The 14,735-nt window shown below is 36.1% G+C and overlaps 2 protein-coding genes across 3 annotated transcripts; both read left to right on the top strand.

The window, feature by feature from the left end:
* The first annotated feature begins 43 nt into the window (after positions 1–43).
* Positions 44–8,910, top strand: LOC125272223 (lectin-like). Of its 2 annotated transcripts, none has more exons than XM_048196911.1 (7): positions 44–180; positions 6,748–6,926; positions 7,287–7,362; positions 7,682–7,824; positions 7,969–8,097; positions 8,259–8,358; positions 8,704–8,910. In XM_048196911.1, exons 2-7 carry the CDS (start codon positions 6,924–6,926, stop codon positions 8,778–8,780), a joined length of 528 nt encoding a protein of 175 aa, XP_048052868.1. In that variant the 5' UTR covers positions 44–180; positions 6,748–6,923; the 3' UTR covers positions 8,781–8,910. The 2 variants fall into 2 exon arrangements, with proteins under 2 accessions (XP_048052868.1, XP_048052869.1); XM_048196912.1 differs by having other exon boundaries at positions 50–180; positions 6,740–6,926.
* Positions 8,911–10,152: 1,242 nt separating this feature from the next.
* On the top strand, positions 10,153–12,066 carry LOC125272215 (lectin-like). The gene is made up of 6 exons (XM_048196903.1): positions 10,153–10,345; positions 10,421–10,496; positions 10,884–11,026; positions 11,187–11,327; positions 11,531–11,645; positions 11,855–12,066. The coding sequence occupies exons 1-6, from the start codon at positions 10,343–10,345 to the stop codon at positions 11,947–11,949; spliced, it is 573 nt and encodes a 190-aa protein (XP_048052860.1). The 5' UTR covers positions 10,153–10,342; the 3' UTR covers positions 11,950–12,066.
* Positions 12,067–14,735: the final 2,669 nt, after the last annotated feature.

Genomic DNA, 14,735 nt, shown 5'->3' with positions numbered 1-14,735 from the left:
CATATTTTACAAGTTCAGTAGCTCGAGCACCCACGGAAATTGTCGAGCACGCCTACGGAAAAACACAAGATATTCTTTAACCACTAAAAACTTGATACTAGATTCGAGGACTGATGGATCCTGGCGCACGCAGCATTCAGACGCAATTTCTGCTCGTCTACAACTTACCACGCGTAAATGGTGCGTAAATCATTCAAACGTTCTGTTATTTTAAGCAAACTGATGGCACTGCATTTTGATAACACTACCATCATGTTATTTCACGAGTTCGTGAAACTCACAACGTTTTTTTTTTTTTTTTTAAATGAGTGGTTTTAGTTATTTTGGTGCGTTCAAGTCCTCCTGGGAAGTTCGTATTTACGCGGTGGGAAGTCGTGTTTACGACGACAGGTGCGTTCAGGTCACTTTCGTCGGAGTAAGATGGCGGTGTACCCTCTCTTAATTAATTACACAAAAATACAGCACTTCTACTTATTGAAAATGAAGAACAAAGAATGTGCATCAGGTGTGTTTTGCTTTTATTTTTATGTTTTTAGTGAATTTATGAAGCCACTGTAAACTTTATCATTACATATATCCCCCAGAGAAAAAAAAAGAAAAGGTTTTTGAATTTAGTATTTTTTCACGTCATTATATTGTTTAGAGCATAAGAAACAAATGAAAAAATAACATTTTTGAAAAATTATATTTTATTCATATGTTATGCTATGTCCTCTGTAGTGGACACCAGGGGCCAGTTGCATAAACATAGCCATTATGTTGATGGCACATGAAAAAAAAAAAAAAATTCCACATCATTTTTTGGTTCATTTGGGAACATTTTATCGATAAAAAAAAAAAACATTTCCCCCCACCCTCCCCCAACCCCAAAACCATTGTGCGACAATGGTACAGAGTCATAGAGAAAATTATCATCAAAATCAAATAAAAAAAAAAAAAAATTCAAGAAATCATAAGTAAAAAGGGAAAAACACTTGAAAGACATTGATATATTGAATTTGATACATGCACAGGTCTGTATCGTGTAGTGTGCTATGCTATACAATGTACTTCATGTGATAAGATTTCACTCCGTACGAAACTTCAAAAAGCACTTCACTTTTTTTGCACAATTTTTGCATATCACTTTGGGTGTTCCTGCACACCCAGCAACCCTGCATCCCCCCTTCTTATAATACATTGTGGCCAATGAGAGGTACTGTCTAAAACCTCCTCGAAAAGTACCCCTTATCGCACAACGTTGCCCTGAGGCAACGAAAAGAACATGCAAAATAAAAAAAACTTCATAAAACCTGACAAAAGGCTTCTCTACACCTTCATACATGCACACATATTTTTTTATGTACAGTTCATGTCGTTTTAAAGGTCCCGTTCTTCGTGATCCCATGTTTCAAACTTTAGTTAGTGTGTAATGTTGTTGTTAGAGTATAAATAAAATCTGTAAAATTTTAAAGCTCAAAGTTCAATGCCAAGCGAGATATTTTATTTAACAGAAGTCGCCTACATCGAACGGCCAGTTTGGACTACATCCCTCTACTTCCTTCTTTAATGACGTCACTAAAACAGTTTTTTGACTAACCTCCGCCCACAGGAATACACAAGAGTTGCGTTTGTAGAGTGTGTTTGTCGCCATGTCGTCGAAACGCTGTTATTTTCATCCCGCAGTCCAATCACCGGGTCTGATTCCGGCTCAAATTGATAGGGTAAAATTAAAGACATGTTTACAATAACACTGAGCGCATGCATCTCCACGTTATGGTAAGAGGCGTGACCTTTCCGGGCAAGGTGCGCTAAACTGCTGTCGAATCACAACACAGGAACCGCTGGCACAATCAGAACTCGTTACATATTTCTGAAGGAGGGACTTCATAGAACAAGGAAGTCATCAGCCCGTTTTTATGACAGTGGAAACAGCGGTATACAGATAAGTAAATTATGTGAAAAATACTGTGTTTTTTTACACGCGAAACATGAACACATGTTATATTGCACACTATAAACACAATCAAAGCTTCAAAAAAACACGAAAAACGGGACCTTTAAATAAGATTACTAAAGCAAATAATATTGCCTTCTTCTCACACCATGTGCTCCTGTGACCATGTGTCAGAACAGGACGTCCCACCTTTAAATGGTGCTTGATATTGACTCCAACACCTTAATGGACTGTTATTTGGTACTTTCTCGACCTTTCTAATTGGTTGTAATAATTTAAAGAAAAAATTACTAAACATAAGGCTTAAGAAAACTTTCTGTTGCCTGAGGGCAACGCTGTGCTGTAGAGGATTAAGATCTAGTATGACCCACTAACAGTTAGTCAAGGGTCAGTCAGTCTTATTTTTGGTATCAAATTAGGTCAATCTACATTTTTATGTAACTGACTTAAAAAAGTTACAAACAGTTTTAAAGAAAAAAAAATGATGACTAACTTGTAAGACTAGACTTAGTGGTTTATGCAACCAGCCCCAGGTCTAAGATTAAAAAAATAACATGGCATAAAATGGCATATGTATAGGCTAAAACAATGGGATTTTGCTTTAATCACCAATCAATTTTTAGGCTTCAGGATTGTTTTTAACCAAACTTTGTATAAAGATGATTCTCAACTATGTTATGAAAGATATAATGGAATTAATTGATATACCATTTTACTTTATGCAATATGAGGGTAAAATAGCCATACATGGATTTTCCCATTCAATACAATGTATCTATAAACTGTATCTAATTTGCATATTAATGTGTTCTTGGAGCAACATATAATGAAAAAAGAAGTGTAATAATGGGAGTAATAATTGGCAACATTTTCATAATAATATCTAATAATTAATAGGAAAATGTATATATAATTTATTTCGCTATTGACTTGTTGTATCTCCTAAAATGCCTGATAAACATGATTTAAGTCCCGGTGTCCTCTACAGAGGTCATGCATGAAATCAATGTCCTGTTTCGTAACAGAAAGTCACATTTTGATTTGAAACCCCTTAACATTTTCCTGAGATGTTGATTTATAACAAACAATTTGAAAATTAATCAGATTTAAATGATAATTACAAAATATTATCATATTTCCATAAGAGTGCTAATTTTCATTTTCAGTCATATTTAAAGACCAAGAAGTTGTTGTTGTCATGGCGAAACCTTGGTATCTCTGCAAAGCCCTGAATGTGCTCTTTACCGGGCTTAAAACTGCGACATGTATGATGTCAGAGAAAAATATAACGTCCACTACAGAGGACAAAATTCTATTCCTGGGTCCCAGGAGGATATTGTTATATTATAATGCTACCATATTTTGTGCAGGCAATCAGCTTACTTCATTGTAAATATAAAAGCTGGACAATGTCGCTGCTAAATACCTATAATATTGTGGTATTCCTCCATGTTTCGCACTGATACGCCCCCAACTCGTACAGATTGAGGCTTAAAGAAAATCCTGAACTTCCCACTCGTATTTACGACATTGTGGTGGCATTCATGTGCGTTCAGCTCGTGAATACGATCTTTCCGACGTGACTTGAACACACCGGGGATGTGACGTCATGATTGACAACTGAGAATGACAGCTTCTCTGAGCAAAGTAGTCACTGAGGCACCAATGGACTTATTTCAGAATTTTGGGGGGAGATTGGAACTTTAATTTCTACATTTCCGTAACTGTTTATTTCACACTGACATAATGAGTTGTTCTGCAGTAAATGGTACTAACTGATTCTGCGGGAGTGTGGACATGTTAATTGAATATTTGGGAGTCCAGAAGATTCCACAGTGTTCTGGACACGTAATAGAGAACCTCAGAGATGACGTGTTTTTGTAGGCCAACCCGGAAGTTAGCGGCGCACGGGTTCCCTCAATCGAAAGCCTATGCATTTTTCCCATAGACTTTTGGAAAATCGCAAAAAATAAGCTTGGTGTTTAACAAAGGGTTATGATACTTACACATTTTGTCTATCAAGATAATCTTTACAAGTTAACACAACATTTATAGATTTTGAAGCCTAAATAAATTCGTCAGATATAAAAAGCTAACAGTAGGCTATAAACGGGCTACAGCACACCATGTTCTCGGATCAATGTCGTCATCACCAAGCGTCCTCAAACTTGATTTAAAAATTTTTATTTAAAAACATGCTTGCTGATTATGATCTGCGCTGTGTATGAATACTTATCCACTTTTTCATGAGAAATGCTGTCCAAATGTCCTGTTTGTCATGATGACATCTAAAGTCCCCGCCAAAGGAAGTAGTCCCTTTTAGCAACTTGTTAGCAACCGCCGTTTTTAAGACACAATAAAGGTTTAAAAAACACAAGCGGGTTATAACTGGTGTGTTTTATGTCATAGATCAAAACGTGAAAGTATTTAGAGGCTTTGTTAACCACAGACCTTATTTCAGGCGATTTAGCAAAAACCCATTCAAAAAACCCATTGACTTTTGGGCGATGGAACCAGAAGTCCTAAAATGTTAGAATGAGGCCCAATAAAATTAAGTAACGTTAAAGATCGTAAAAAAAATTATATTTGCAATGGCAAATCATATAACCAAACACACCACAAATAGGCCTAGAAAAAAAGAAAAAACATTGAAGATGTGTCCAAGGAGCACCATTTGGTGTTTCAAGAACGCTTTCATTTAAGGCCCTTGTCAAGTGGATCAGACAATAACACAAAACTGTCTATCATGGTTGGACGGGCATCTCTCTGTTGGTTTTTGTTTGAGTTCATGTCCTTTTTGAGTAAGAGCATCCACTGACTGTGACATCTGTGCACAGTAGACGAAGCATCCGTTATACCAACAGGACAAAGTGCTCTTACTTTAGCAGCCTTTTCTGCAAGACATTTCTGTATTTTTAACATCCTGTAGACCAACAACATGGTCCAAGAATCTTACTTTCTCTTTTAACTTTAACTTTGCTTCACCTAAATACATTATTATACATTTAAGCATCTAAAATGGGACATAAACAAGACAGTTGATAATGAACATACTATTTCTGGCTTTTTTTTTTGTCTTGTTTTTATTTGTCTGTGTAATAGTGAATGAGGAATTAGATGAACTAATTCTTCTCGCAGCGAAATGCTGTGTAATAAAAGCAAATATTTGTTTTCATTAAGCTGCATTTTGTTTTAAAGGTGTTTCATGTGTGATGAAAACGAACTGTGTGATTAAAAAGTGAGGAAAAAAATGTGAGAGAAGTAGGAGGGGGTTGTGAAAATTAAAGAGATACAGAGTTACTGGCATAAAGTGAAAAATAAAAAAGTATCATGTTAAAAATGAAAAATAAATAAATACATTTATTTACATAATTTTCTTTCTGTCTTTCATGAAATTGGAGTCTTAAGTCATTGGGATTCAGTGAATTTAGTTACTTTAGTTACACTAAATGTCTCTTAGGGCATTTTATACAGTACATCATAAGCGATCGGATTGCTTAAATGACTCTCATACAGTGCATTCAAAATGTATTCAGACCATTTTCTTTTTTAACATTTTGTTATGTTGACGCCTATTGCTAAAATTTATGCATAAATCTGCACTTACCCTGCTGAACAAATCCAGCCTCGCTGGTCACCAGTATAAGGTATGTTTTGCATGCTGGAACCAGTATGGGAAGCGGGAAAGCTGGTGGGATTCATGCTGGTTTATTTTTCAGCAGGGTAATACCCCATAATGACAAGAAAACAGATTTGTGTAGCTATATGATTAGTAAAAATGCAAAATGTGGCCAACTCTATGAAGCATTCAGACTGTGAAGCTGCAGCAACTTTGGCTGGCAGCATCAAGTGGAGGGTGAAACTGAGAGATCACAATTGTCACCATAACCACAATATCTAACGGTTTTATTGTCTAGCATGGTAAAGTAGTAGATATTCAGATGCTTGTTATTTACCAGAGCAATTTACCATGTAAAGAAAAAAAAAACATACACTCCAACTTTTTCCATCACAGTTTCACAGTTTTAGTTACATTTTATATCCCCTTAGCATTCTCTTTTGAAAGGTATGTGTGCACCACAAGCGTTTCACTGGAACTCTAACAGGATATATAACAATTGCATAATTTTACACTGCCAAGAAGAAAGTCACTTTATTTTCACAAGAAAAAAAAAAGAAAGAAAAGAAAAAAGGTAAATAATAATTTGCCCATTGGGACACTTCTCTAGCAATCTTGTCATTCGTTGTTTCATTCCGTTAAAATTTGGATGCATGTTTTAAAAAAATGAGGCAACACTTCAGTTTAGAGTCCAAATCACACTATTAACTAGTAGGTTATTAGTGTGCATATTACTAGGATATAGCCTGTTTATTAATTATAACCCACATATTAATGCCTTGTTCTGCATGACCATACCCAATAAGTAAACATAACAACTACCTTACTATCTATTAATTAGCAGTAATTAGGAGTTTATTGAGGCAAAAGTCATAGTTAATAGTTATTTAATAGTGAGAAATTGGACCCTAATCTAAAGTGTGACCAAAATTTATTTTTTAAATGTTTTTTCTGTTTAAACCATTCCTTTTGATTTAACACCATTGTATCAGGTTTCTCATTCAAATGTCATTGCTTCATGATAAACTGACATGAAACAGTTTCTATTTGCCTTAAATCATTGTTTTCATTTTGAAATAACATGTTGCATTCATTATAGATAATAGTAAAGATAATTAGTAGTCTAAGAGTAAGATATTTTAAATATTAATGCTGCTTTTGTACAATAAACTATAAATGATAAGTGTTTCAGGTCCTGGATGTGAAGCAGTTTCCTGTGTGCTGAAGACACCTAGACCCTGAAGAGAAGGTTGAGTAAGAGAAGAGGAGGAGTTGTGAAAAGAAATGAAATGGTATAAAATAAGGTGAGACAGATCAAAGAGGACACTTTACTGAGGACAGATTGAAGACGAAAGTGGAAGAACTGCAATGGTAAGTGCTCTTCTTGAATGAACACTTCTTGTATCCAAGTCAAGTCACCTTTATTTATATAGTGCTTTACAGCGATAAACAGGAAAATAATGATTCAATGATGCAAACAGAATTCAATTCTGCTGTAAGCAGCCCTAAAAAGATGTCAACATCCAGCTCAGTTCAGTTCTCATAGTGTCAATGTGGTCAAATCAATAATATTGCTGAATATTAAGTGTCCCCAACTAAGCAAGCCAAAAGGCGACAGTGGCATCCAATCTATGTAATACATAGGGGTATAATACGAGTGGGTTGTTAAAAAAAAAAGAAGCTGAGGTTAATAATCATATTTCACTGATTCTGTTTTTTTTTCTTTCACAGTGGAAATCAGGATTTATTAACGTTCTGTTGATGACTCTTCTTTTTGGGAGTGGCAACTCCTTAAGAATGGAGAGAGGTAATATTTACTTGACAATTCATTATATTTAAGAAATTTCAATATTATACTCATTACTTAAGCCCCATTCCTTAATGTACCTTGATAATAATTAACTGAACTTAAGGCAGATATTGTCGACAGAATACACCTGACCATTATAATTGTCCAAAATATGTGCATATGGAGCATTTGTTATGCTTACTGAGATGACATCGACAGTATCATATTAACAGCATGACAGATTCCAAGTTTAACTTTCAAACGGACAAGAAAAACTACCCATATATCATGTTTGAAACACTTAAGTAATAGTTATGGGTGTGATTCTGTCATTTAGGTTTTGCTGTTGGCCGTACAGATGTCACTAAGTGCTGCGATATGCCTAAAGCATGTGATGTGGATGGCTTCACTGATTGGTTCAAAGTGGGCCACTACTGTGTCAAATTCTTCAACACCTCTGCCAACTTCACTGATGCGGAGGTAGGTTTTAGCACTGCCATTTTTTATTATTATTTTTAAGGTCATTACAGATTTAAGAGATTTCAATTCTGTTATTCTCCAAATTATTTTCACCACCATTAAAAAAAATGCATTTAATAAATGTTCTTCCTGTTTTATATCCAGTTCAGCTGTATGAAAATTGTCCCTGGTGGACACCTGGTGTCAGTGCATAATGAAGAAGATAATGAGCACTTGAAAAATATTAGCTCAAAAGACCTGCGCGTCTGGCTTGGAGGCTTTCGACTATTTCGGGTAAAAAAGATAGAAGTGTGAAGAGGTTCACTAATGGAGGAAGAGAAGAGAATTGAGTTGTTTTTGTTTTGTTTTTCAATGACATGCATTCACTATAGTTTCACCTTTTCTGTCTTTCATCCTCTTTCTTCTTTTTTAAAATCTCTTTCTCACTCTTTCAGACTGGTAAATTTCGATGGACTGATGGTTCCTACTGGGATTATGAAAGCTGGGTCCCTGGTGAGCCCAAACAGGAGGAATGTGTGGAGATGAACTGGAATGGTATGGACAAAGGGAAGTGGTGAAAAAAAACTAATGGGTTACATTCAGTTTTAACTAAATGTTTAGCTGAAAGATTTATTATAGTGATACTGAGGCTGTGAGTTTGTAAACAAGCTCTTTTCTCTTCCTGGACGTCAAATGAGTCTAAAGTCAAGGTACTTTTAATTAGAAAGCGAGATTGTTAATTTAGACAGAAAAAAGGACAAATTTAAGAGTTAACAATCAGTTAACATGTATTTTTATTTTATTTATGTTTATAACATAACATATATTTGAGTGTTTTTTTGGTAAGACAATGCTGAATGTACAATAATCTCTTCATTTCACTGTACCTCACATTTTCAGGGCATGGCAAGTGGAATGACGACCATTGTTCTGTCGGGAAAAACTACTTCTGCGCCTTCAAACTAAATGCCGTCTAGGAAATAGACCTGCAGTAGATGGAGGAGTTTCATCACAGGAGTATCATCTTATGAAAATTATTTTCTCTGCATCAAAAAATAAATAAAAACAATAACTTTAAATGATAATAAATAACTTTTGCAATCAAAATGACCAGTTGATTTTTTGCCTGATTAATGAAATCAGTAGAACTAATGCTTCGTGCATCATAATGCTTTTACATTCAACAAGCATTTTATCATGAGGACGCATTTGTTTCAAGTGGTTTTAATGTGTGATGAAGACTGATGAATAACTGAGAATGTGATGTGAGAGAAATAGGTGGGGTAGTGAAAATGCAAGCGATACAAAGTGATATACAGTAGCTGACAAATATAAATTGTGCTAAAGGTGAAGTTAATAGAAAAAAACCTTCTGAGCCTTTCATGAAATGGAGTCTTGAGTCTTGAGAGTATGTCTAACGCAGTGAATTTGATGGCAACACCCAAATGTTTAAGAAATTACAAATAATGAATGTAATTATTTTGCAAATTTATCAAGCAATTTGATGAACTGAATTCCTATCCATCTCAAATGAGTCGTGGTGTTTTTATGGTCGGATGACAAAGCCACTCAGACTGTGAGCTGCAGCAACTTTGGCTGGCAGTGCCAAGTGGAGGTGAGAGATCACAACTGTATCAGTATCAAGATCTAGCGGTTTTATTGTCTAGTGTGTGTGAGTGTGCAGCCTTTCAGATGCTTGTCATTTACCAGACAAATGTACTGTCTACAAAAATAAACAAGCAAGCACAAGGCCAATATGGGTTATAAGTGAAATATTTCAGCAGAAGAGTCATGGACGTGTAGAATAAGTTGCAATATTATGTCTTGTTTGGTTTGAACCATTAATGCAAAACAACTTTTGTCAAAAGATTGCAATGAGAAGAGTGCAGAGGGAATGATAGCCTTAGCAAGACTTTAGCAAGTCTTGGAGGAAATAGTACAAGTAATTGTGTTCAAATCCATTGGGACATTTATTCTATCTTCTCATTTGTTGCATTATGGTTATCCATTGACATTTGTATGCATATGTCAGTCTGTATGCATATCTCTGCAAACTGTAAAAATGGAAAAAGGTACTGATAATATTCTGTCAGGACATTATCCGTTTAGGGACATTTCCTTTAATCCTAAAACAACACAATGTGTAATTCAAAATACAGGTACAAAAAACTGAAAATTATAATGGAAAATTCCCTCATATTAACACAGTATTGTGCCCCTATTTTGAGCCAACTTCTGCATCTCTTGATTGTGCTAGTTTTAAATTAATCATTATAGTTTACATAACAGATAATACTAATATTGTAAAGGATTAACAGATGTAATTAAGATGTAATGCAAGTATTAATGTTACTTTTGTAGCAATGCACTTTAAATTGATTAGTTATTCAGACACTGTTTCCTGAGTGATGAATAAAAAACCTGAAGACTGAGGATTGAGAGAAGGGGAGGAGTTGTGAACACGAATGGAATAGTATAAAATAATGTGAGACATGCGTCACTGTGAGGACAGATAGAAGACAAAAGTGCAGCAACTGCAATGGTAAGTACTATTTTTGAATGAACACTCTTTGTTATACATTTTATTTTTTATTTATTTATTCATTTTTTTCCGCAGTGGAAATCAGGATCGGGATTTGTTCTGTTGCTGACTCTTCTTTTTGGGAGTGGCAACTTCTTAACAATGGAGAGAGGTAATGTTTAATTTAACAATATATTTATGTTGAAATTTCCCAATTCTACCCTTTAAGGTTCTATATAGAAAAGGTTCTGTCATGTACTTCATATATAAAACCTTTTAGGGGTTCCCATCATGGTGTTTTCGTTCAACACAAAAGTTTTATGCAATCATTTAAGACATTTCTCCTCATATAAAAGAACCTTTTTGGCATAAAGAGTATAGGTTTATAGAGTATTTTCTATGTTCACTGATATGACCTGTTTTGATTATACATTAACAGCATTAGTATATTAACAGATATATTAACAAAGTAATATATTACAAGTTTATCTTTCAAACAGACAAAATTTTTAAATTGCCTAGAGCTTAAAACTGTCCTGGGTGTCATTCTGCCATTTAGGTTTTGATGTCAGCGATATGAATGGCACTTCGTGGTGCCGTATGCCTAAAGCGTGTGGTGTGCATGGCTTCACTGATTGGTTCAAAGTGGGCCGCTACTGTGTCAAATACTTCAGCTGGCCTCAGAACTTCACTCAAGCCGAGGTAGGTTGCAGCACTCTGTATTTTTAAAAAGGTTGTTACATTGTTACAGTAAAGAGATTTCATTTCTATTATCCTTCACATTGTTACCTTCATCATTAAAAAATAAATAAAAATAAAATCAATGTATTGTGTAGTCATCAAATGTTCTTCCTGTTTTCAGTTCAAGTGTAGGTCCAAAGCCCCTGGTGCTCATCTGGTGTCAGTGCATAGTTACAAGGAGAATAATTACTTGCTCTGCATTGTGAAAAAATTTAACCCGAAAAACCTGCGCTTCTGGCTCGGAGGCTTTGAATTCTTTAAGGTAAAAAAAAAAACACAGAAGTGTGAAGAGATTCACAAACGTGGAGAGCAAAGAGAAATGATTGAGTTGTTATATTGTCTGTTTTTCATTGACATGCATCCACTGTAGTTTCTCATTACTCAACACCTTCTGACTTTCTTTCTTTCTTTAGTTTTTCTTTTTTTTTTTTTTTTTTAAAAAAACCTTTTTTCTCACTCTCTCAGTCTGGTAAATTTTTTTGGCTTGATGGATCCTTCTGGGATTATCAAGTTTGGACACGTGGTGAGCCCAACCACATGTACACCGCCACGGAGGAATGCGTGGAGATGAACTGGAAAGGTAAAGATGGAAGTACAGATGGAATTGGCTAAAAAACTAAAAAAAACTAATGGGTTATATTACAATAACAATACATTTTAACTTGATGTTTGGCTAAATGATTTATTATAGTGATATTGATGCTGTGAGGACAATTAGATGTTTGGTAAAACATAATGATAGATGAAGGTACAATAATCTCTTCATTTCACTGTCCCTCACATTTTCAGAGGTTGGCAGGTGGAATGACGACTCTTGTAGTGTCAAGAAAAGCTACATCTGTGCCTTCAATCGACATTACATGTTGGAAAAAGACCTGGAGTAGATGGAGCAGTTTTATCTGAGTATCATCCCATTAAACTTAAAATGATTTTCTCTGCATCAACAAAAACTAAAAAAAAAAAAAAAAAAACTTCCTTAAAATAATAAAGAACTTTTGCAATTAAAATGATCAGTTTATTTGATTTATTGTTTGTCTGATTAATAACTATATATAAGAGTTTTGTAAAGGAAAAGATTGCTTTTGTCAGGATTCTGAGGAGGACCCAGACGCAGAATGAACAGGAAGTGATATTTATTCGTTTTTTTAATTGCTTTGGCGCAATTTTCACAAGCAAGCTTAAAATTTTCAAAACTCTTAGTACTAATATCACAAAAGATCATCAAAAGTTCACTTTTTTTTCGAACATTTCAGCATATTTTCAATTGTGTTAGTACAATACACAAAATCACAAAGTATCCTTTTCACTACACAAAATAAATGTTTCATCAAATGTTTCATTCACAGTAACTGGCTTTCATAATGCTATTTCTATCAAACTTTTCATTTGCATCTCTTTTCGTTCAGTTTAATACATTTGTCTATTATTTAATCCAACTGAACTTAAGTTAATCAATTAATCATTTGGTACATCTATAGATTTCTATAGATATTGATTCTATAGACATAGCTTCTTGTTTGCAATTTCCAATATGGATAACCAAATGTAATGAATTCTTGTAATGAAGTGATTTACTGTATCTTAGATGACCACTATGTTCAATGTGTGTGTGTGTGTGTGTGTGTGTGTGTGTGTGTGAGAGAGAGAGAGAGAGAGAGAGAGAGAGATTTGCAATTTGTGAACATAAAGCAGGATAGAGTATAAGGGAGAGGAAGCAGGTAATGACTGTGTAACATCATACTGATCAGAGATGCATCAGAAGAAGAGAGACAGATGGCATCAATTACAGCATTTTGCATTACATTATGCCATACTGTAACTCACCTTTCATCTATAAAGTTCAAGTACAGTATAGATTCATTCATATGGCACAGTGAGAACTGTATTGGCAGCAAACTGTTTGCACAAAACCTTATGACTGTCATACTTTACACCTTTTGATAACACACTGAATAGATGCTATTACAAACATTATGGATATTATGATATCGAGGGCTTGGAACCAGAGGGGCGTAAGTGGCATTTGACAAACTTTACAGGAGAGCCAAAACAAAATTTTGACCACACTTCAATCAACTGTATTTATTAACCTTCAACCACAACATTGCAACCACATACATACTTATACGAGTAAGTTCTTAAGTGAACATATTATGGCATATTAACACAATGAACATATTATAAAACCTTGCAAAATCTTGAAAATATGGCAAGAACATCAAATACGCCTTTTTGGCACCAAACATTTCCAATTCTTCTAAAGAAAAATAGGGCGTATCTGCTGATCAATGCAGAAATGATTGGTAAAAACATTGGTTAAAAACACTCTAACTTCATAACTTTTCATTTTATTTAAAATACTGTATACATAGTCATTCAATTTCATCATTTCAAACTGTTTAACATTTCATTTCTAACCATTTAATTTCAGTTCTCATTTATGAGTTCACATTCATGTCAAACAGTTTAACATTTAATTTCAAACAGTTTAATTTCTCTTGTTTATTACACATTTCACTTTTTAGTTCACTTTAGTTGAACTAAAAAGTTCACTCACTGCCCACTGTCAGAGTGTTATAGAACGTCTAGGTTACTAGTGTAACCCCCGTTCCCAGAAGGAGGGAACGGAGACGTTACGTCGATACTGACGTAATGGGGTCTCGCTAGGGAGCCCAATCACCTCCAAGGATACAAAACAAGCCAATGGGAATTGGCCTGTGAGATTTACATGCCGGGCCCCTCCCCCGGCATCCGGGTATAAATAGGGCCGGCATACTCACCTTCATTCATATTTTTGCTGAAGAGCCGAGATAGATATCTGGCCGCTCAGCGGTGACTCAAAGCTATGGCAGGGGAACGTAACGTCTCCGTTCCCTCCTTCTGGGAACGGGGGTTACACTAGTAAACTAGACGTTTCCATTCAGTCAGTCACGTTCGACGTTACGTCGATACTGACGTAATGGGGTCCCGTGGAAAGCGCCATAGGAACTGAACCACGTTACGAGTGTTAGGGAGGCAGATGCTGGCAGGCTGAGGCGTGCCAATGCAAGTGCGGCCCATACTCGCAACCCTCCAGCGCCCAGAGTAAGCCCAGGAATGTCTTCCATACCAGTGGGATGGAGAGGACAGGACATTACAGTGGAGAGATCGAAGCTGCTGTTCCTTACCCACGGGGAAGAGTGCTTCGGAACTCAGTCCCACGTTTTTCAGCAACGACAAAAACGCCAGGAAAGCGTTCCCCGAGGAGGGGAAAGCTACGGAGACCACACCCTGCCCGAAGGGAGGTAATGTGTGGAAGACACATATGGACTGGTCTGAGAACAGTAATGCATATGGAAGATCTCTGATGTAGGTCCTACCTTCCGGGAGGAACGACTAGCAATCAGAGACAGGGCAAAACGAAGCCGCCCAGGGAAAGACACGGGTTTACCGTCAGGGAAACCTTACCGTGGACGAACCCATATGGGATTACCCGAGGGGAATCACAGCATATGGGCATCTAGCCCAGTACAAGGGCAGACCAAGTGGGCATACACACGAGTACTGGACCTAGCGCCGGATGCCTCCGCCGCGTCTGGCTGCCGCAGGATGCAGGAGGAACTCCACAGGGTTCGCCGGTACGGGGAACTGAACTGAGGAGCGGAAAAAGTGCTCGCATTCCCTCTCCCGA

The sequence above is a fragment of the Megalobrama amblycephala genome, linkage group LG7, assembly GCF_018812025.1.
Source record: "Megalobrama amblycephala isolate DHTTF-2021 linkage group LG7, ASM1881202v1, whole genome shotgun sequence".
Lineage (NCBI taxonomy): Eukaryota > Metazoa > Chordata > Actinopteri > Cypriniformes > Xenocyprididae > Megalobrama > Megalobrama amblycephala.
The sequence above is the reverse complement of the archived record's forward strand: the minus strand, read 5'-3'. Positions and strand labels throughout refer to the sequence as shown.